Here is a 17,285-nt window from a genome sequence, read left to right as displayed (position 1 = left end):
GGGGTTCTGGGTGGGATTGTGGCTGGTGCAGACTCGATGGGCTGAATGGCCGCCTTCTGCTCTGTAGGATTCTATGATTGGCCGTGCTAAATTGTTCCTTTGTGTCTCAAGATGTGTAAGTTAGGGGGACTAGCAGAGCAAACACATGGGGTTAGGGCGATTAAGGTGGGGGGTGGACCTGGATAAGATTGCCAGTGTCTGTGCAGACTTGATGGGCCAGATGGCTTCCTTCTGCACTGTTATGGTTCTATATTAATGGAATTCATGTTTTATTTTAAATATTTTTTCAAACCCTTGGATGATCACAGTGCACATCACAGCCAATGAATTTTGTATCGGCAAACATGGCTGTAAATGTGTATACAGGAAAATCTCATGGCAGTGATGAGTTTAATCGGTTTTGATGATGGTTGTGGGATAAATATTAGTCACAGCGCTAATTAGTCATAACACTTGTTACTATCTTGGGATCTTTCACAGCCATCCACATGAGCAGCTTAACATCACAGTAAACGAGTGTTTGGGGTAGATTTTGTGCCTTGCTGTAGGAACTTTAACCTATGATATGACTTGAGAATACTGCCATTAAATTAAGATCAATTTCTGACTGAGAAGTTAAAGGTTTAGTTGCACAGCATTTTTTTTTAGTATAGCTGTTCAGATTGGATTTTCAATGTCCAGTTTCATTGTCATAGAGATGTACAGCACAGAAAAAGGCCTTTTGGCCCACCAAGTCTACGCCAGTCAAAGATAAACCACCCAATTATTCTAATCCCATTTTCCAGCGCTTGGCCCATAGCCTTGCATGCCTTGACATTGCAAGTACACATCAAAATAATTTTTAAATTCTTCATGTAGAAGACAGGAATGAATATGATGTCAGGAGTCCTGGGTGATTAGTTTCTACTAACCATGAATTGTATCAGTTTTGCACAGTAAAGTTCATTCTTCTGGATTAAAAAGGTTGTAGGTCAAACCCTTGGATGATCACAGTGGTTCAAACTCCTTGTTCAGTCCGAACTGATGCTCCAGTGTGATGCTGAGTTTGTTAAAGCTGTCCTCCTCCAGATGAGACTTTAAAAACAAGGTCCATATTCAGATGGAATATGCATGTTAAAATCCTGTTGCACTAACTTTGTACAGGATATTTTGCCTGCCAGAGTTTCCCAAACTGTTTGAGCTGTGGAACTCCTAGTGACCTTCCAAGAGCATGGTGGGAACCCTAAGCATTGTTGTATTATCAATGCCCCTTTGCCGTAAAATGGATGCAAACACAAATATCAAATTTACACAAGTCTTTCTACCTAAATCCATGCATGTATTAATCTGGTAGTAATTTAGAAGTTCTGAGTACAAGTCTTCCTGTTGTCGTTTTTAATGGGAAGAGTGATGTAGGTAAGTTGATCCAATATTGAAAAGACACATTTTTTTCTCAGGCAAACATTCCCGTTTCTCTCATTCGCACACATCTCTCACATTCATATACCTCTCTCATTCACACGTGCATCTTTCTCTTGTTCAGACACAAGCTTACGTCCCCCTCACACTCGCATTCCTCGTGCCCCCGGCTCCATTCTACATGATTGAAAGGCTGCACATTACTTACCATCTGCTGGAACCATTCTAAATGAATTGTCATGAAAATGCAGGGCTTAATGTGAAAGAGGTGACTATTTTGTAATGCAAAGCTGACTTTGGTTATATGAGGTCTTTTGTGCTAAAGACCACTCCCAAGAGTATGCCTGTTGAAGGCACCTTGGTGCTCTGAATCATGCCTTGAATTCAGGGGAAAAACACCAAGATTCTTTTTGATTATGCAAAATCTTTTAACCTGGCTGATCAAATTGGCCTGATAATTCAATTTGAGCATGCTTTGATTCTGAACCTGTCATTCACCAGATTTTTCACTGGGTGACTTAGAAAAAGCTAGTCTAATGTAGAAATAAAAGAATCAGAGGGTTTTACATGTTTACTTTGTGAAGTTAATGGATTTTAATTGTTCTCCTGGCAGAGAAGTGGCTAAGCCACTTATCACCATTGGAAAAGCTGGTCTTCTGCTTGCTGATCTTCTATGTTTACTTTGCAAAGGAATGGTAAGTTCTTGATTACTTGATACTTCTGTTCGTGCAACTTCAGGTTTATAAATCTTGCATGTTGAATTGTTTTATCCTCACCTTGCAGAGCCGTAAGAAGGCAGGTTCTTTATGGAGAGAGGGAGGTCTGAGTTGGAAAGAATTCCTTCCTGAGGGAAAAGACATTAACCAATTTGTCACTGAGAAGGTATTTACTATTTGTATCCATTATATCTTGTATTTCTAAGACCAGGGCCTGGAAGTACACTTGGTGCGTGCAGTATTTTGAGAATTTTTTTATTTATTAGTCACAAGTAGGTTTACATTAACACTGCAATGAAGTTATTGTGAAAATCCCCTAGTCACCACGTTCCGGCACCTGTTCGAGTACACCTGAGAAGAATTTAGCATGACCGATGCACCTATCCACCACATCTTTCGGGCTGTGGGAGAAGACTGGAGCACCCAGAGGAAAAACACAGTCACGGACAATGTGCAGCCTCCACACAAGACAGTGGCCCAAGCTGGAAATTGGACTTGGGTCCCTGGAGCTGTGAGGCAGCAGTGCTGAGGTTCCCTTTAGGAACTTTCAAGCGGTTATTGGATAAGCACATGGAGCACACCAGAATTATAGGGAGTGGGATAGCCTGATCTTGGGATTGGACATAGCTCGGCACAACATTGAGGGCTGAAGGACCTGTACAGTGCTGTAATGTTCTACGTTTGCCACTGTGTTGTCCAAGCCCCAGCATAATGTTGACAGTAAGTCCATTGCTGGAATGGTACTTTTTATACAGATGTGCAAGCTTTCTGAGCTAGTTGCCAGTTTGGGAAGTCTGACTCTAATTGGTATCCCACTCCCAATTTTTGTAATCTTTTAATCAATTTTGAGAAATTTTTTATAAGGTTCGCATGTGCACCCAGTGTTGCAATTTATTGCAAAGAGCTCGTCAGTTCAGTCTTAACTTGCCTTTATTAGATTTGTAATGTGGGATTTGTAGATTGATGGGGTTAAATTTTGTACTTAAAAAAATTCTGCAATTATTGGCGCAGAGGAGTCCATTCTTTTTCGCTAAAGGTGGAGACAGATTGTATATAAAAATATAAAGCAAAATGCAGGAGTAGACCATTTGGGCCTATTTACTTACAGCACCTCCACCTTCCTGCGCTACCCCCATATCTTTTAATGACTTCAGGGGAGGTGATGGCCTAGTGGTATTATAGCTAGACTAATAATCCAGAAATTCAGCTAATGTTCTAGGGACCTGGGTTCATAAGAACATAAGAACATAAGAAATAGGAGCAGGAGTAGGCCATCTGGCCCTTCGAGCCTGCCCCGCCATTCAATAAGATCATGGCTGATCTGTCGTGGCTCAGTTCCACTTTCCCGCCCTCTCCCCATAACCCTTAATCCCCTCTCTTATCAAAAACCCATCAACCCGCTTCTTAAAAATATTTAGCGAGGCAGCCTCCACCACTTCAACGGGCAGAGAATTCCAGAGATTCACCACCCTTTGAGTGAAGAAGTTCCTCCTCAACTCCGTTCTGAACCGCCCCCCCTCTATCTTGAGGCTGTGCCCCCTAGTCCTACTGTCTTTTTTGAGCGGGAAGAGTCTTTCCACCTCTATCCTATCCATCCCATTCATCATCTTATACGTCTCAATGAGATCTCCCCTCATTCTTCTAAACTCTAACGAGTACAAGCCTAGTTTATTCAGCCTCTCCTCATAGCTCAACCCCCTCAACTCCGGTATCAGCCTAGTAAACCTCCTCTGCACTCCCTCCAAGGCCAAAATATCCTTGCGCAGGTGCGGCGCCCAAAACTGCACACAGTACTCCAGCTGCGGCCTCACCAATGCCCTATACAGCTGCAAATCTCGCCATGGCAGATGGTGGAATTTGAGTTCAGTTTTTAAAAAAAAAATCAGGAATTAAGAATCTAGTGATGACCATGAAACCATTGTCAGAGAAACCCATCTGGTTTGCTAATGTCCTTTAGGGAAGGTAATCTGCCACCCTTACCAACATGTGACTCCAGAGCCACAGCAATGTGGTTGACTCTCAGTTGCCTTCTGAAATGGCCTAGCAAGTCACTCAATTCAAGGGTATCGCTGGCTGAGCCAGCATTTATTCCTCATCCCTATTGTTGCCATGTCCCACGAGTGAATAAAGAAAAAACTTCCAGTAACTTAAAAACGACTCGACATCTGGGAATTTAATCAGTGATCAACTGAACATCCACAACTCTCTGGAAGAAAGGATTCCAAAGACTCCCGATCCTTTCAGCGAAGATACTTCTCCTCCTATCTAAAATGGCCGATCCCATACTCTGCGATTGACCACGTGTTCTACACTCCCCAGCCTGGGGGAGACCCTTTCTCAGCATGTAACCTGTCAGGTACTTGTGTTTCAGTTGTATCTAAAATCTAACGAATATAGGAAGATTGAAGTCAGTGTTTCTTTGCATCATCCAAAACTTTGTTGCCTGTGTCTTAAACCTGCATCAAGTCTCATTCACCCATCAGCCTGATTGGCTGAGGGAAAAGCAAAAGTTTTCAAATCGCTGTGCATCCCTTAATCTCAAGCACACAACCCTTAGTTACATACACTTGCCCGTTTTGACCTCCTAGTATGTCTGATTTTCATCGTTCCACCGTTATTGGGTGCACTTTCAGTTGTCCCAAGAACTAATCTAGTAAACTTTCTTTGCATGCCCTTTAGAATAAAAATGTATTCCCTTAAGAAACGACACCAAAACTGCACGTAGTACTCCATGTTTGGCCTCATGGAGCTTTGAATTTAATTTTACTGGTATAGATCATAGAATCCCTACAGTGCAGAAAGAGGCCATTCAGCCCATTGAATCTGCACCTTTAACGATCCCACCCAGGCCCTATCCCCTTAACTCCATGTATCTACCCTGCTAATCTCCCTGACACTAAGGAGCAATTTAGCATTGCCAATCAACCTAACCCACACATCTTTGGACTGTGGGAGGAAACTGGAGCATTCAGAGAAAACCCCACACAGATACAGGGAGAATGTGCAAACTCCACACAGTCACCTAAGGCTGGAATTGAAGCCGCATCGCTGGTGCTGTGAGGCAGCTGTGCTAACCACAGTATCACTGTACCGTCCCACTCTACTGTTGACTCTACTTTAGTAATATAATTTTCTAGGTGTTACAATATCCATAATGGGGTCTGACATCTTGTTGGCTTCTATATTTGCCTGTAGTTCCTGGTTTTTTCTTTTTTTAAAAAAGTGCAATATGTTTGCTACTTCCTAATCCTTGGAATCTGTTTCAGAACCTAAGAAATTCAGAAAGATCTAAAACAGTGGCATTCACTATTCCCTTAAAAAAAAGCTTGGTCAATGATTTAAGTCTAACAGGAAAGTAAGAATGTGGTGGACGTGCAGGGTTGAAATTTCAGAACTTAGGCCCCATGCAACTGAAGGGGCACCCACTAATGGTAGAACGATTAAAATTGGGCATATTGGAGGCCAAAATGGGGAAATGTATGCAACTGTGAGGGTGTGTGCTTGAGGAGATTAAAGATGTACAGGGATTTGAAAACTTTCTTGCTTTTCCATCAGCCAACCAGGGTGATAGGTGAATGGGACTTGATGCAGGTTTAAGACAAGGCAACAAAGTTTTGGATGATGCAAGTTTACAAACAGTAGAATATGATGGACCAGTCAAGAGTGTGTTGAAATTATCACACCTAGAGCAGGCATGAATGAGTTTTTAAGCAACAAATGAACTGAGATGAGCAAAGTTTAACAATGTTATGAAGGTGGGAATAGACGATCTTGGTGATTAAACAGATATAAGGTTGGAAGCTCATCTCCAAGTCACATGTGATGCCAAGGTTGCAAACAGACTGGCTTAATCACAATGTTGCCAGAGAAAGGCATAGAGTCCATAGCCAGGGAGCAGAGTTTGGCACAGGAACTGAAGTAATGGCTCCAATCTTTCCGATATCACATTCAAGTAGATTTGTGCTCATCCCCTACTAGATGTTGAATATGCTGTCTAATAATTAATCAACAGTGAAAGGGTCAGGAGAGCTGGTGGTGAAGTAGAGCTGATTGTCAGCAGCATCCATGTGAAAACTAACACTGCTTTTGGATGACGTGGCCAAAGGCAGATGTAGATGAGAAATAGGAGATTGTCAAGGACCAATCCTCAGAAGACATAGAGGTAACAGTGCAAGAGCAAGAAGCCATTGCAAGTGATGTGCTAGTTACGATTTAGGGAGGCTAAGAATGGAATTGGACAGGGGACAATGGTGAGGCATTGGAGGATAATGGTGTGGTTAACCGCGACACAAGACTACAAAGGTGAAGAAGAGCAAGGACAGAAAGTTACTTCTATCAAAGTGATGTAGAGTTTCATCTCCAATTTTGCAGGTCATGCCCCAAACCTTCAGTATTTGAATTATCTGGATGAAGTTCCTCATTCGTGCCCCTATTATGACTATAAGAATAAGTTCATGGCTGATCTTGGTCTCAACTCAAGTTTCTGTCTGTTCTATGTAATCTTGTCTCTCCATTAATTCAAATATCTGTCCATTTCGACTTGAATATATTCATTAACTCAGCCTCTATATTTCTCTGGGCAAGAGCATTTAAAAAGATCCGGGTCCAAAAAGCAATTCCTCAGCAAACTTGAGGTCTTTATCATGGTCACTAATCAGATTGGAGGTAGTTGAGGCACCGTTGCTGGTCCCTTTGGCACTCTACTGGTTAGTTTGCCAATCTAAACATGACTCATTTATCCTGATTATTTTGTTAGTTAATCATTTTTCCAAGGTTTTAGCTGTTCAGTCCTCTATCTGTGGTAACATATCACCCTGAATGCCATAATTTTGTGACAGCTTATGGAATGTCTTTTTGGAATTCCAAATACACTCGAACTGTTGGTTTTGCTTTATTTGCATTGTCCGGTACATCTTCAGAACTTTTCATAAATTGTCGACTCTGCTTGATTGTGCTGATTTTCAAAATGTCCTGCTATTGTTCAAATAATAAATTCTAGCATTTTGCCAATCACATGTTGAGCTAATTGGCTTACAGTTGCCTACTTTCTGTATGTCTCCTTTCTTGAATAGAGGTGTTACATTGGCAGCATTCCAGTCCACTGAGACCTTTCCAGCATCCCAGAAATTTTGGAAGATTATAACCAATGTTCCACCATCTCTGCAACCACGTGTTTTAAGAACCAACCATACAAGCCATCAGGTCCAGGGGACTGGTTAGCCCTTAGTTCTGTTAGTTTTCTCTACTGATAGCTCCAAGTTCCTCTCTTTTGGCACTTGATTTTTTTTTATTATTGGGACTCTTAATAGACTCTACCATGAAGACATACAAATCATTTATTCAAACCTCAGCCATGTTCTCGTTTCCCTATTATTAATTCCCCAGTCTCACTCATCCTCTTGTACCAATGTTCAGATACTCTCTTATAACACATATCGAAGCTCATAATATCTTGTTTTTATATTTCTTGCAAACATACTCTATATTTTCAAATTATCCCCAGCTAATTTCCTCAAACCTTTCTTGTTACTGATACCAAACTAGTGGAGCGACAGTTACCCGGAGCCAACTTGATCTTGTTTTAAAAGATTCACCATTCACCTTCCGAGCTATAGGGACCAACTTCAGAGTGAGCCATTAAAAATAAAGGTTGACCTTGCACAGCACATGTTCCATATCCCGAAGACCCTTGGGTGGGTATCATCTGGCCCAGCTGCTAGATATTTTTAAATTCAATTCTTTCTTAAAAACAAAATGTTCATTTAATTCAATAGTAGAAGTTATATAAAAATTATTGAATTCTAATAACTGAGTGTCGTCATCTGGAGTAAACACTGATTCAGAGTACCAATTTATATTACTAACAACTCCAGTGAGTTCTTTTATAACCTGTGCTTGAACATCCTTCTGTGGCCCAGTGTACACTTTGACCTCTCTGATTCTTCACTGAGCAATGAAAAACTTCTTATGGTATATCGGCAGGTAACTACATAAATTTAAAATAAGTTATTTTTTACTGTTTACTGCTTTGATAGAAAGTGGAGTTTACTCTGGGAAACGAATCTAGTCACGAGGAAACATCAAGCAAAACTGAAATATCTTTTGCTGACATGTGTGACCAGTTTGATAAACTGATTAAGGAGAAAGCTGACAACCAAAGAATATTTGACTGGATTGAAGTAAGTTTATTACATTATTATGGTTAGTTTAAACATAAAGTGAGTTGGGAAGCAAGAAAGATCTGTGAAAAGAAAAATACTTAGCTTCTTGCATGACCACAGAATATCCCAAAGCATTTTAAATCCAAGTGAATGCTTTTGAAATTAAGCAGTGTTATAAAGTTTCCACAATAATGGCAATTAATCTATTTAATGATAATTGAGGGCTAAATATATTAGAGCATTGGGAAAAACCCCTCTCCTTCTCGTAGTTCTCTGGGATATCTTGCACCCCCCTGAGGAGACAGCCAGAGCCTTGATTTAATGTCTTGTCTGAAAAACTGTACCACAGACAGTGCAACACTCCTTGAGTACTGCTCTGGAGTGACAGCTCAAGTCCTGGAGTAGGACTTGAACCAACAACTGATTCAGACGAATGACTACTAAGTGAACCATGGCTGATACTGTAGTGAGACTTGGATTGAAAAAAATTATTAGGGTGGATAAATTTCCATATTTATAGTGCTCAATGTTGTAAATACCAACTTTATAATAGGATATGGGATTTCATCATTGCAATATGCATAGTTATGCAAAATAGTGCCCTATGTAGGATCCACAATTGCAATTGTCTAAACTGGTCAGTTTAGCTCAGTTGGCTGGATAGCTGGTTAGTGATGCAGAGCAATGTCAGCAGTTGGAATTCAGTTCCTGTACCAGCTAAGATTATTCTTGAAGGCTTGCCTTTTCAGTCATGCCCCTCACCTGATGTGTGGTGATCCTCAGATTAAATCAAGATCAGTCACTGCCTGAGGTCATCTGGGACTATGGTGATTTACCTTTGACTAATCAAGATTTTTACTTTGAAATTTTTCTGATGCAGGCCAACCTTGATGAAAAGCAAATGGTTTCACCGCTGTTCATTAGAGCGTTAATGAAATCTATTTGCCATTCTGCTGTTGTATGTAAGTGCATCTTGGATTTTTTAAAATCAAATCTATTTTTAGGAAAAATGGTCACTTGTGTCAATGTTTTTAATTTTTTCTCTTTCCTTTCTTACATTTCTCTCCTTTCCTGCCTATTTTAGTTGAAAACCCTGTTCGTATGGATGCAGAAGTCGTCCAAAATAGAGTAAAAGTCCTAACCAAGTACCTGAATTCTGATCCCCAGCGTGAACTACAAGCACTCTATGCCCTTCAGGCCTTAATGGCCAAGTTAGAGCAGCCGCCAAGTAAGTGTGCTTTCTTTTTTGCTCTAACTCTTGATTGACCTTCTTTCCTCCTTGCAATTCTGAAGATAGAGTTGAAAAACTGTGCAAACTTCCATCAGCACAATGTTGTGGGTGTCTTGCTCCTTTGTGATGTTGGATTCCTTGGGTTCCCTTCCACCTCTGTAGTAAACACCTGATTACTTTTGAAAACTTATAAAAGCACATTTGAGATTTCTAGCTTGGTGTGCAAACAATTTTTTAATATGGGCTCTTGTGTTGTTATACCATCAACATGCTTTCAAGTTTGGATTTGTTAGGTCAATGTAATATTTAAGGTATCCTTGCAATTATGATTTGGCATAACTCCATTCTGATGAATAAACATGTCTTAACTGGCTGCTGGATGTTGATGGAAGATGGATCTGCTGCCTGATACTGTAATCCCCCCTCCACTGAGGGGGGGGGGGGGGATGTTTCCTATCATAAAATTGACACTTGTACTTTGTATCCTTTGACCAAAAGTTTGAAGGGCCACTTTGAAGAGTAGAACATTCAGCAAAAGTTGTTAATGTTCAAGTATAACAAGTTCCATATGTTTGAAATTTTCTTTTCAAACGTCACAAAAATGATTGACTGTTTTGTGGAATTATAGGTTCTGTTTGTGTAATGCTTTTCTTTGGGCATATATTCCACCCCAGTTTGATTCTTGGTCTGACTTGATTCTGTACATTTTGGGTCTGTGCACTTTTTTCCCCCAGAGAATGTTTACTTTGCTCATTTAACCAAGTAGGCATAATTGTGTTGTCTGCCTAATAGCTTGAAGCTGAATTTACTGACTAAATGAAAATATAGTGCACTTGTGCCATCATGCATTGGCATTTCATGCACATTGTAAAAGCTTACACTAAGATCTATCAAAATATCAGACAAGTTGAATGTATAGCAATTTTTTATGGTTTCTTTGGCTAATGGATATATGCAGTCTTGAGTATTGGCACAGTTTAGAAATCATCTACTGTTAATTAACTGTAGATATTTTCTGTATTCTTTGCAGACTTACTAAGGACATTTTTCGATGTTTTGTATGATGAGGATGTTATATCTGAAGAAGCCTTTTACAAATGGGAATCCAGTAAAGATCCAGCTGAGCAACAAGGAAAAGGAGTAGCTTTGAAATCTGTGACAGCTTTCTTCACTTGGTTAAGAGAAGCTGAAGAAGAATCAGAAGGCAATTAGAGATCACGATTGACAGAAGTCAATCACATGGCAAATCACATTAGGCAGATGAGAACTGTCCTTTGAGTTTTTGCACAATCAAGTGCTTGGTTCTGAGAACGTCTATTCAATAAACCCTTGGTACTTCAAGGTTTTATCTATTTTTTAACATCAACAGTTCATGTCTAACAAATATAACTATTTAGAAAAAAAATAGGGCTGTTGAGATAGTCCTTAAAATTAGGTGGTTGTCATGGGCATAGGAAAGTGTGGGGATTTTTGATTTTTAAAAAATGAATGGTGGATACCTTGTTGGTGTTAAATCACTAACGATGCAAACAAATTTAGGGATCCCAAGATATATCAACTTGGCTTTCCTATGCTAGATTTTTTTTGAGGAGTGGGGCACCCAGTCCCTGGACTCCTCTGTTCTTATGCCTATGAGTTGTATAAAAAGCCTTGAACAAGCCTGTAGTGGATTTTAAAAATCAGTAAGAGTTTAACAGTTTAATTAGACACAACGTAAAAACAGTACAGTTCCTAGATGATTCTACTTAATGTAGAACAGTTTTAGGACAGTTCTGTAAATAAATGTTCCGCAATATTGCTAATGTAATGCCATGTTATTTCTGCTGTCTTTGATAAAGTGCAGCAGCGTCTCCTGTATTTATAGAATTCCTGAGTTCATAAGGTGCTTGTAATTATCAACAAGAATGAATCCTTCATTGATTACAGTTTAAAATGAATGTGTAAATACTTTTTGCTTTATTAAGTATTTAATTAAAAATTAATGCCTCTTTTCACGTCCAGAACTGGAAAATAAAGAACATATTGCAATGTAAAAATTTGTAGTGTTTAATTCTACTTTTGCTAATGGTGACGAGATATTTTCCATTGCAACAGAAACCTTACCTTTTCAACTGTATGTAGAGTACAAGGCAAGCAACAGAAAAAATAGGCATACCTTCTTAACATTGGCTTTCCTATGCTAGATTTTCTTTTGAGGGCAGGGCACCCAGTCCCTGGACTCCTCGATTCTTAAAATCAGCAAGAGTTTAATTAGACAAAACATAAAAGCAGTCTTAAATGACTTAACTAACATTTGAGATGGAACCTGTAATTGAGTCTGCAAGATCACCAAGTTCATCCATTGGTTTTAGGATTTTGCTGTTGATGCAAGTGATAAGTTTTGATCTTCCAAAATTCTAACACTGAACAAGTCTTATTTTCCTTGTTATTTGGACCTGCATCAGGTAATGGATTGATCAACATGGTTTGATCTTGGCAATTAATTGAAAATATGCTGCTGGTTAAATAATGTTTTGCTCTGGTTAAAGTCAAGGAAAAGGAATTGTAGTCCTTCAATGCAAAACCACTTAATCTGCAGCCACTTTTGTGTCACTAAGGTGGCTGTCTCAATCTTCCCCACTTATTTAACAAAAGACAAAGCATTGATTACAGAAACCTTTTGCATTACTTTTTAAATTGTCACTTCTAGTGTAAAATTCTTAATTCAGGTTTCTAAGATATCCTTGCCCCTTTCATCCTTCAACCTTGCATTGAGTAACTCTTCAATCTTTGTGATTTTAGTTTTCAACTCAGCTACCCTCACCCTGAATTCACAGCTGTTGTCCTCCCTTAATCTCTGCTCTTCTATGATCTCTCTGTCTGAGTTGAAGCCATCTTTGACTCCTTATATCAACATCCACTTCCTCCTAACTTCTCCAATTTCAGTCCTGTATCTGTCGCTGGAAAGAAATCTGCTTTCCCCAAACCATGATTTCATTTTTAAATTCACATTTTTTGCAGCTGTCCGTTGCTTAACCATTCTTCAATATGCACCTGTGGGGACATCTTGCCTGCTAAAACCTTTATTTTTTTATTGCATTTCATTCTCCTCGTTTAGCCCAACTTCGTGCTAACCAAGGAGTGCAGGTGTGGAAGACAAGTGGTTTAGCTATCCATTACCAGGTATGACACAACCATCTTGGGCACAATTGGGCAACTCTCCTAAAATAGCGAACTACTCCAGGGTCATCTTGCAGAACATGGTTAACTCCCTGATTTGCCCCTATCATCATCCTCCTGACTTCCAACAAGAAGTGCAAGGAGCTTCATTGCCAAAGTTAGGGCTACCCATTCAGTTGCTACTGATTTCCTCATTATGCACCGCCATCTTTCAGTCCACTGTTGTTGCAAATGTTTAACTACCTTCAAAACTTTCTTCGCCTCTACAGTCCTTGATCACATCAATGTGTATCTTACAAATCCTTGATTGGATTTCCAAATACCCCTAATCAGACTCAAATGACTTCCTCTGACAGTTCATTATCGGACCTCATCTACATCAACTCTTCGTAAACTTTGTGATCAACCACTCTATCCTCCTGCAACACTGCTTTCATTGTTTATCTCAGTGATACTGTTCTGATGGTTCTACTTGTTTCCATCTGATTGTAGTCAGAATGTGTTCAGCAATGGCCATTAAGAAGTCTCTCAACATCAGGTTAAAGTCCAACGGGTTTATTACTGTGCTTGCTCCACTTTAACAGTACGGTGACTTGTCAAAATCAACCACAGGCTACTGGATATATGAAATTTCACCTGTACGCTAGTGAAGCCTAGTTCAGTTGCTTCAGATTCACCTACTGCCTGTGTTGTCAGACTGCCTTTCCAGTATTAAGCCTTTGATGAATTGCAATTTTCTCCAGTTTAAAAACAAACACCAGAATCTTTGCTTATGGGTGTGGCCACAAACTAGGTAGCCTGACTACTCCACCTTGCAGCTATTGTTTTGTGTTGAAATAAATGGTTGCAATCTCTAACCTGTTCAAACACACGTACTCTCCATTGCAAGGACTGCCTCTTTCCAATACTCTCAACACCACCTGCCTTTTCAGCCCATCTGCAACAAAAACTCAGATCCATGCCTTGTCTCCCAGATTTCTGTCCTCCAATGATTCATTTTTAATTCAGGCCCTTCATTCAATCAATGGCTGCCCTGCTTTGTGCCAGAGTATTAAAAATACCATCTCACTCCTCTCCGTCTCTTCTGCTTGAATGCCTTCCTAAAACTCATTTTAAGATTTAATGCGCTTTTCCTTTGCCTCAGTATTTAAATTTTGATTAACTGTAGCCTTTTGATATCCCATGGGACATTTTTCTATATTGGAGGACCTTAATTAAAGCACATTTTAATTGATTCGCTAATTATTGTATTCGGATTCCACCTATGCATGTTTGTTATTCCTGTTAGGCTGGCTATAAACATTGTCCTCTAATTGGTTTTAACAAGATATTCAAGGTTCAGTGCATTGTTTATCCATCCTGTTGGTCAATACTTCTAACTAATTAATAACTAAAGTTAAATCATTGCTTGTGATTGGCTTTGGGGCATCCTGAGTTTGAGACTCACTGCACAAAAGCAACATTTCTTGCATTCTTACTTCTATATACATCCTCAAACTTAATGTCCTACATTTTGACTTGATTCCTGCTTCCCAATACCTGATTTATAGTGCTAAGGTTATCAATTCCAACTTCAATTGGCATATGATATTTAAACTTCCTGTGCTGTGAAGCTGAACTGGTTATTTTCCTCTTCCACGTTTTGTTAAAGATGGCTAAATTTTGTACTTTACCACCATTGTTTCCCTCCGATTATAGGCTTCTTGCATATCATCACATAATCCATCATCTATGTAATAAAGGTCTATGAGATGACAGCATTGTTGCATGCAAAACTACGCACACATTGTTGCTGTTTGTGTGGGCCTTTCACCATGTAGTGATGAATTTTCTCATGCACCTTTTCACAGGGATTGCTGTATCCATGAAGTAGTTCAGTTAATGTGTTTGGATGACTGATCTTGCTCCCTAGATGTAATTTAAATTTGTATGTCTGTTGTCAGCAATTTTTTGGGTATTGGTTACCTCCTATTTTGTTTCAAATGTTGCTTTTTTATGCATTGTTCCAGACGCTGGTGTGGTTTTTACTCATTGAACTTCAAAAAATGTCCTCATTTTCCATTAACAATGCTTCACGGTAATTAAATCACTTCAGTGAAGTTTAACTGCACAGTTGTGATAAGCAGCTTTTGCTGCACTCTTTCCAATTTGTAGATCTGTTCCCGCAGGTACAATTTCTGATACCATGGAATGAGCAAAAGTGGACTTGTAAATTGCCCAAATATTTTAATTTGTTGTAACAGGTTTCTGTATTCTGTTCAACTTCTCTTTGGCTAAACAATATCCACAGTTTAATTTTTTTTTAATTGCCAGAGGCCTGGAAATTTCTTCCACTTCTGATAGTTTTAAGACTTGACCTTAAGCAAGCTGTCCTGCTTATTTGAGCTTGAGTGTCTTGGAGCCTAGGTAATATTCTGGATGGCTATATTTCTATTAAACTGGTTTCATTCAGAAGGGATGTGTGCACTGATGAGATACTTAGCAAGGGTTTATGGTAGTTCCTCATTTGAGTGCACAGTTGCTTCCTGCAGTGTTACTGGGTTTCCATTTAGACTAAGAATTTCAGTATCGTTCTTTGGAAATGAAGATTGTCACCTAAAGGGTGATCATGTCCCTTTGGGGTAGGTTATTATCTTTTTAACAGCCATTTTAGATAATCTTACAACTAATCACAACCACAGATTGACTCTCCCTTTCACAAATCCATGGCATTGGTAGTTGAATGGCAATAAAATCAGCTAGAGAATAGTGTGTGCCAGTTTATATAAAATCTACAAAGGTTCCAATAAAAGGACAACACAAATTTAGCTTCCACATCAATCTATTTCTCAGGCACTTGGACTGAGCCAAATGTATCAATCAAATAAAAACAATTTAATGTTTGGTATGTCCTAAATGTTGTTTGCCTTGTACAACTTTGATTTTTTTAAATGAAATTAATGGAAGTGAAGTTTAGTTGACCTCTAGTGTAAAATATTTTTGCTCCTACTTTATACAAAATGAAATGTAATTGATATTCACCTGTTGTGTTTGTACACTTATTGTTTATGCATAGGAAATATATTTATATTATTAACCTCAATTGTGAATTTGCATTTGCATTGCTCAGTTAGCTGCTGTGGCTTGAGCCACTGTAGACAAACATTCCTTCCAGATAGGAGTGTGCATCAATTTTTAAAGAACAACTTTGATTTGGTGAAAAGCAAAAATATGTACAGAGTTTAAACCATAACTATGTATCAGCATGAACTTCCCAGTAAACTTGACCCACTTCTGATTTCTGAATCACTGCCTATGACATGTGGCTCTTTCTACCTCTAGTGACTTTCCGACGAGGGAACCAAAGCTCAATGTTTCCAATGTGCATACTTGCACTTTTGTTTCCATTATCCTGGGAAGGGGTTATTTGGGAACTCTTGGTGGTCTTTGAGAAATTCCATTATTGAAATATTCTACAAAGCATCTATTAATTCTATTTATGCTTTCCTGTAGCTCTGTTTTGCAGAAGGCCCATCCAATTGTTTGTTTTTCAATCAGACAAATTGATTTGCCAGAAGTTCACCTCTATGGTATTGGAAGAAATATGACCAGTCTTCTCAGTCCCATACAAAACTCCAGTAATACAGCAAGGATCATGAGTATTTATGCTACAATTACATATCGTCAGATACGCCATCCACAGTAGTTACATAGCCATTAGTCCAAAAAATGCATTGAATAACAGCAACAAAGCTCTACATTTATTGTTCCCTGTCTACAAATGTTTAGGCATGGTAATTATTACATGCTGAAACATGCGCTAAGTTAAAGCAGTTTCTCCAACTGTTAGTGCAACAAAGAATGATCACAATTGATTTTGTAGATTTTGACATTCCTTTCTTAACCCTAACCAGAACACCAATCTAGATATTCAAAACCTGTGAAGCACCTCCTAGCAATTCCTGAATCTGTCCTTTACCTATTGGTACCTATGACCCCTTGGTTTGTAGGCTTGATTACTGAAATTTGTTAGCATATTTCCCATCCTCTTGCCAGCGTGTTGGTGAGATTTTTCTGTGTATCCTGGAGACATTAATACTAATCAATCCCTCTACATCCTTGAGCTTAAAAGACAAAAATCTATTTTGGAGCTGATCCTTCTTGATTCTCACAATCGATCTTCTTCAGCATACCTGTGCTGTAATGCATTGCCTCCATGTCAGGTTCTCTGTATAGATTCTTTGGTCATTTGATGATAAGGATATTACCTTATTTGGAATCTGACTAAAGATTTTACAACCAAGATGTTCCAATCCTGATCATTCCCCCATGAGTCCTGGTGGAATTGCTTATATGTGGACTTTTGGATAAAGGCAGGTTTGAGTTTGACTGTCATGGCTCCTAAGCCAGCTGACACTCAAAAGATCAAAAAGTATGTCCATTAGACTCATTTAAAACAGATGTAAAATAGTTCAGGCAAATTTCTCTTTCCTGGTAAACATTTTTTTCCCAAAAAAAAAGTTTTAAGAGCATAATGGAAATAGGTATAATGAAAGATTTTGGGTATAAATGGAGTTATATTTGATGAAACAAATGGCCTTTTAGATTTTTGTTTATGTTAGCCTTTTGAAGTCTACTTAT

The 17,285-nt window shown here is 39.0% G+C and overlaps 1 protein-coding gene across 8 annotated transcripts in view; it reads left to right on the top strand.

Moving 5' to 3' along the window:
• LOC145341013 (eukaryotic translation initiation factor 4 gamma 1-like) overlaps positions 1–15,950 on the top strand; it is a 134,707-nt gene extending 118,757 nt beyond the window's left edge. For all 8 annotated transcript variants that reach the window (XM_080185705.1, XM_080185704.1, XM_080185700.1 and 5 more), the window contains 6 exons: positions 2,012–2,093; positions 2,182–2,280; positions 8,150–8,293; positions 9,156–9,237; positions 9,360–9,503; positions 10,537–15,950. In XM_080185705.1, the coding sequence (XP_080041831.1) occupies positions 2,012–2,093; positions 2,182–2,280; positions 8,150–8,293; positions 9,156–9,237; positions 9,360–9,503; positions 10,537–10,718 (733 nt within the window). In that variant the 3' untranslated portion in view covers positions 10,719–15,950. The remainder of the gene's footprint in view (positions 1–2,011; positions 2,094–2,181; positions 2,281–8,149; positions 8,294–9,155; positions 9,238–9,359; positions 9,504–10,536) is intronic.
• The last annotated feature ends 1,335 nt before the right edge of the window (positions 15,951–17,285 follow it).

The sequence above is a fragment of the Carcharhinus amblyrhynchos genome, chromosome 3 (genome assembly GCF_965287045.1).
Source record: "Carcharhinus amblyrhynchos chromosome 3, sCarAmb.v2.hapA, whole genome shotgun sequence".
NCBI lineage: Eukaryota > Metazoa > Chordata > Chondrichthyes > Carcharhiniformes > Carcharhinidae > Carcharhinus > Carcharhinus amblyrhynchos.
Note: the sequence above shows the minus strand (reverse complement) of the source record. Positions and strands in the feature narration are given on the sequence as shown.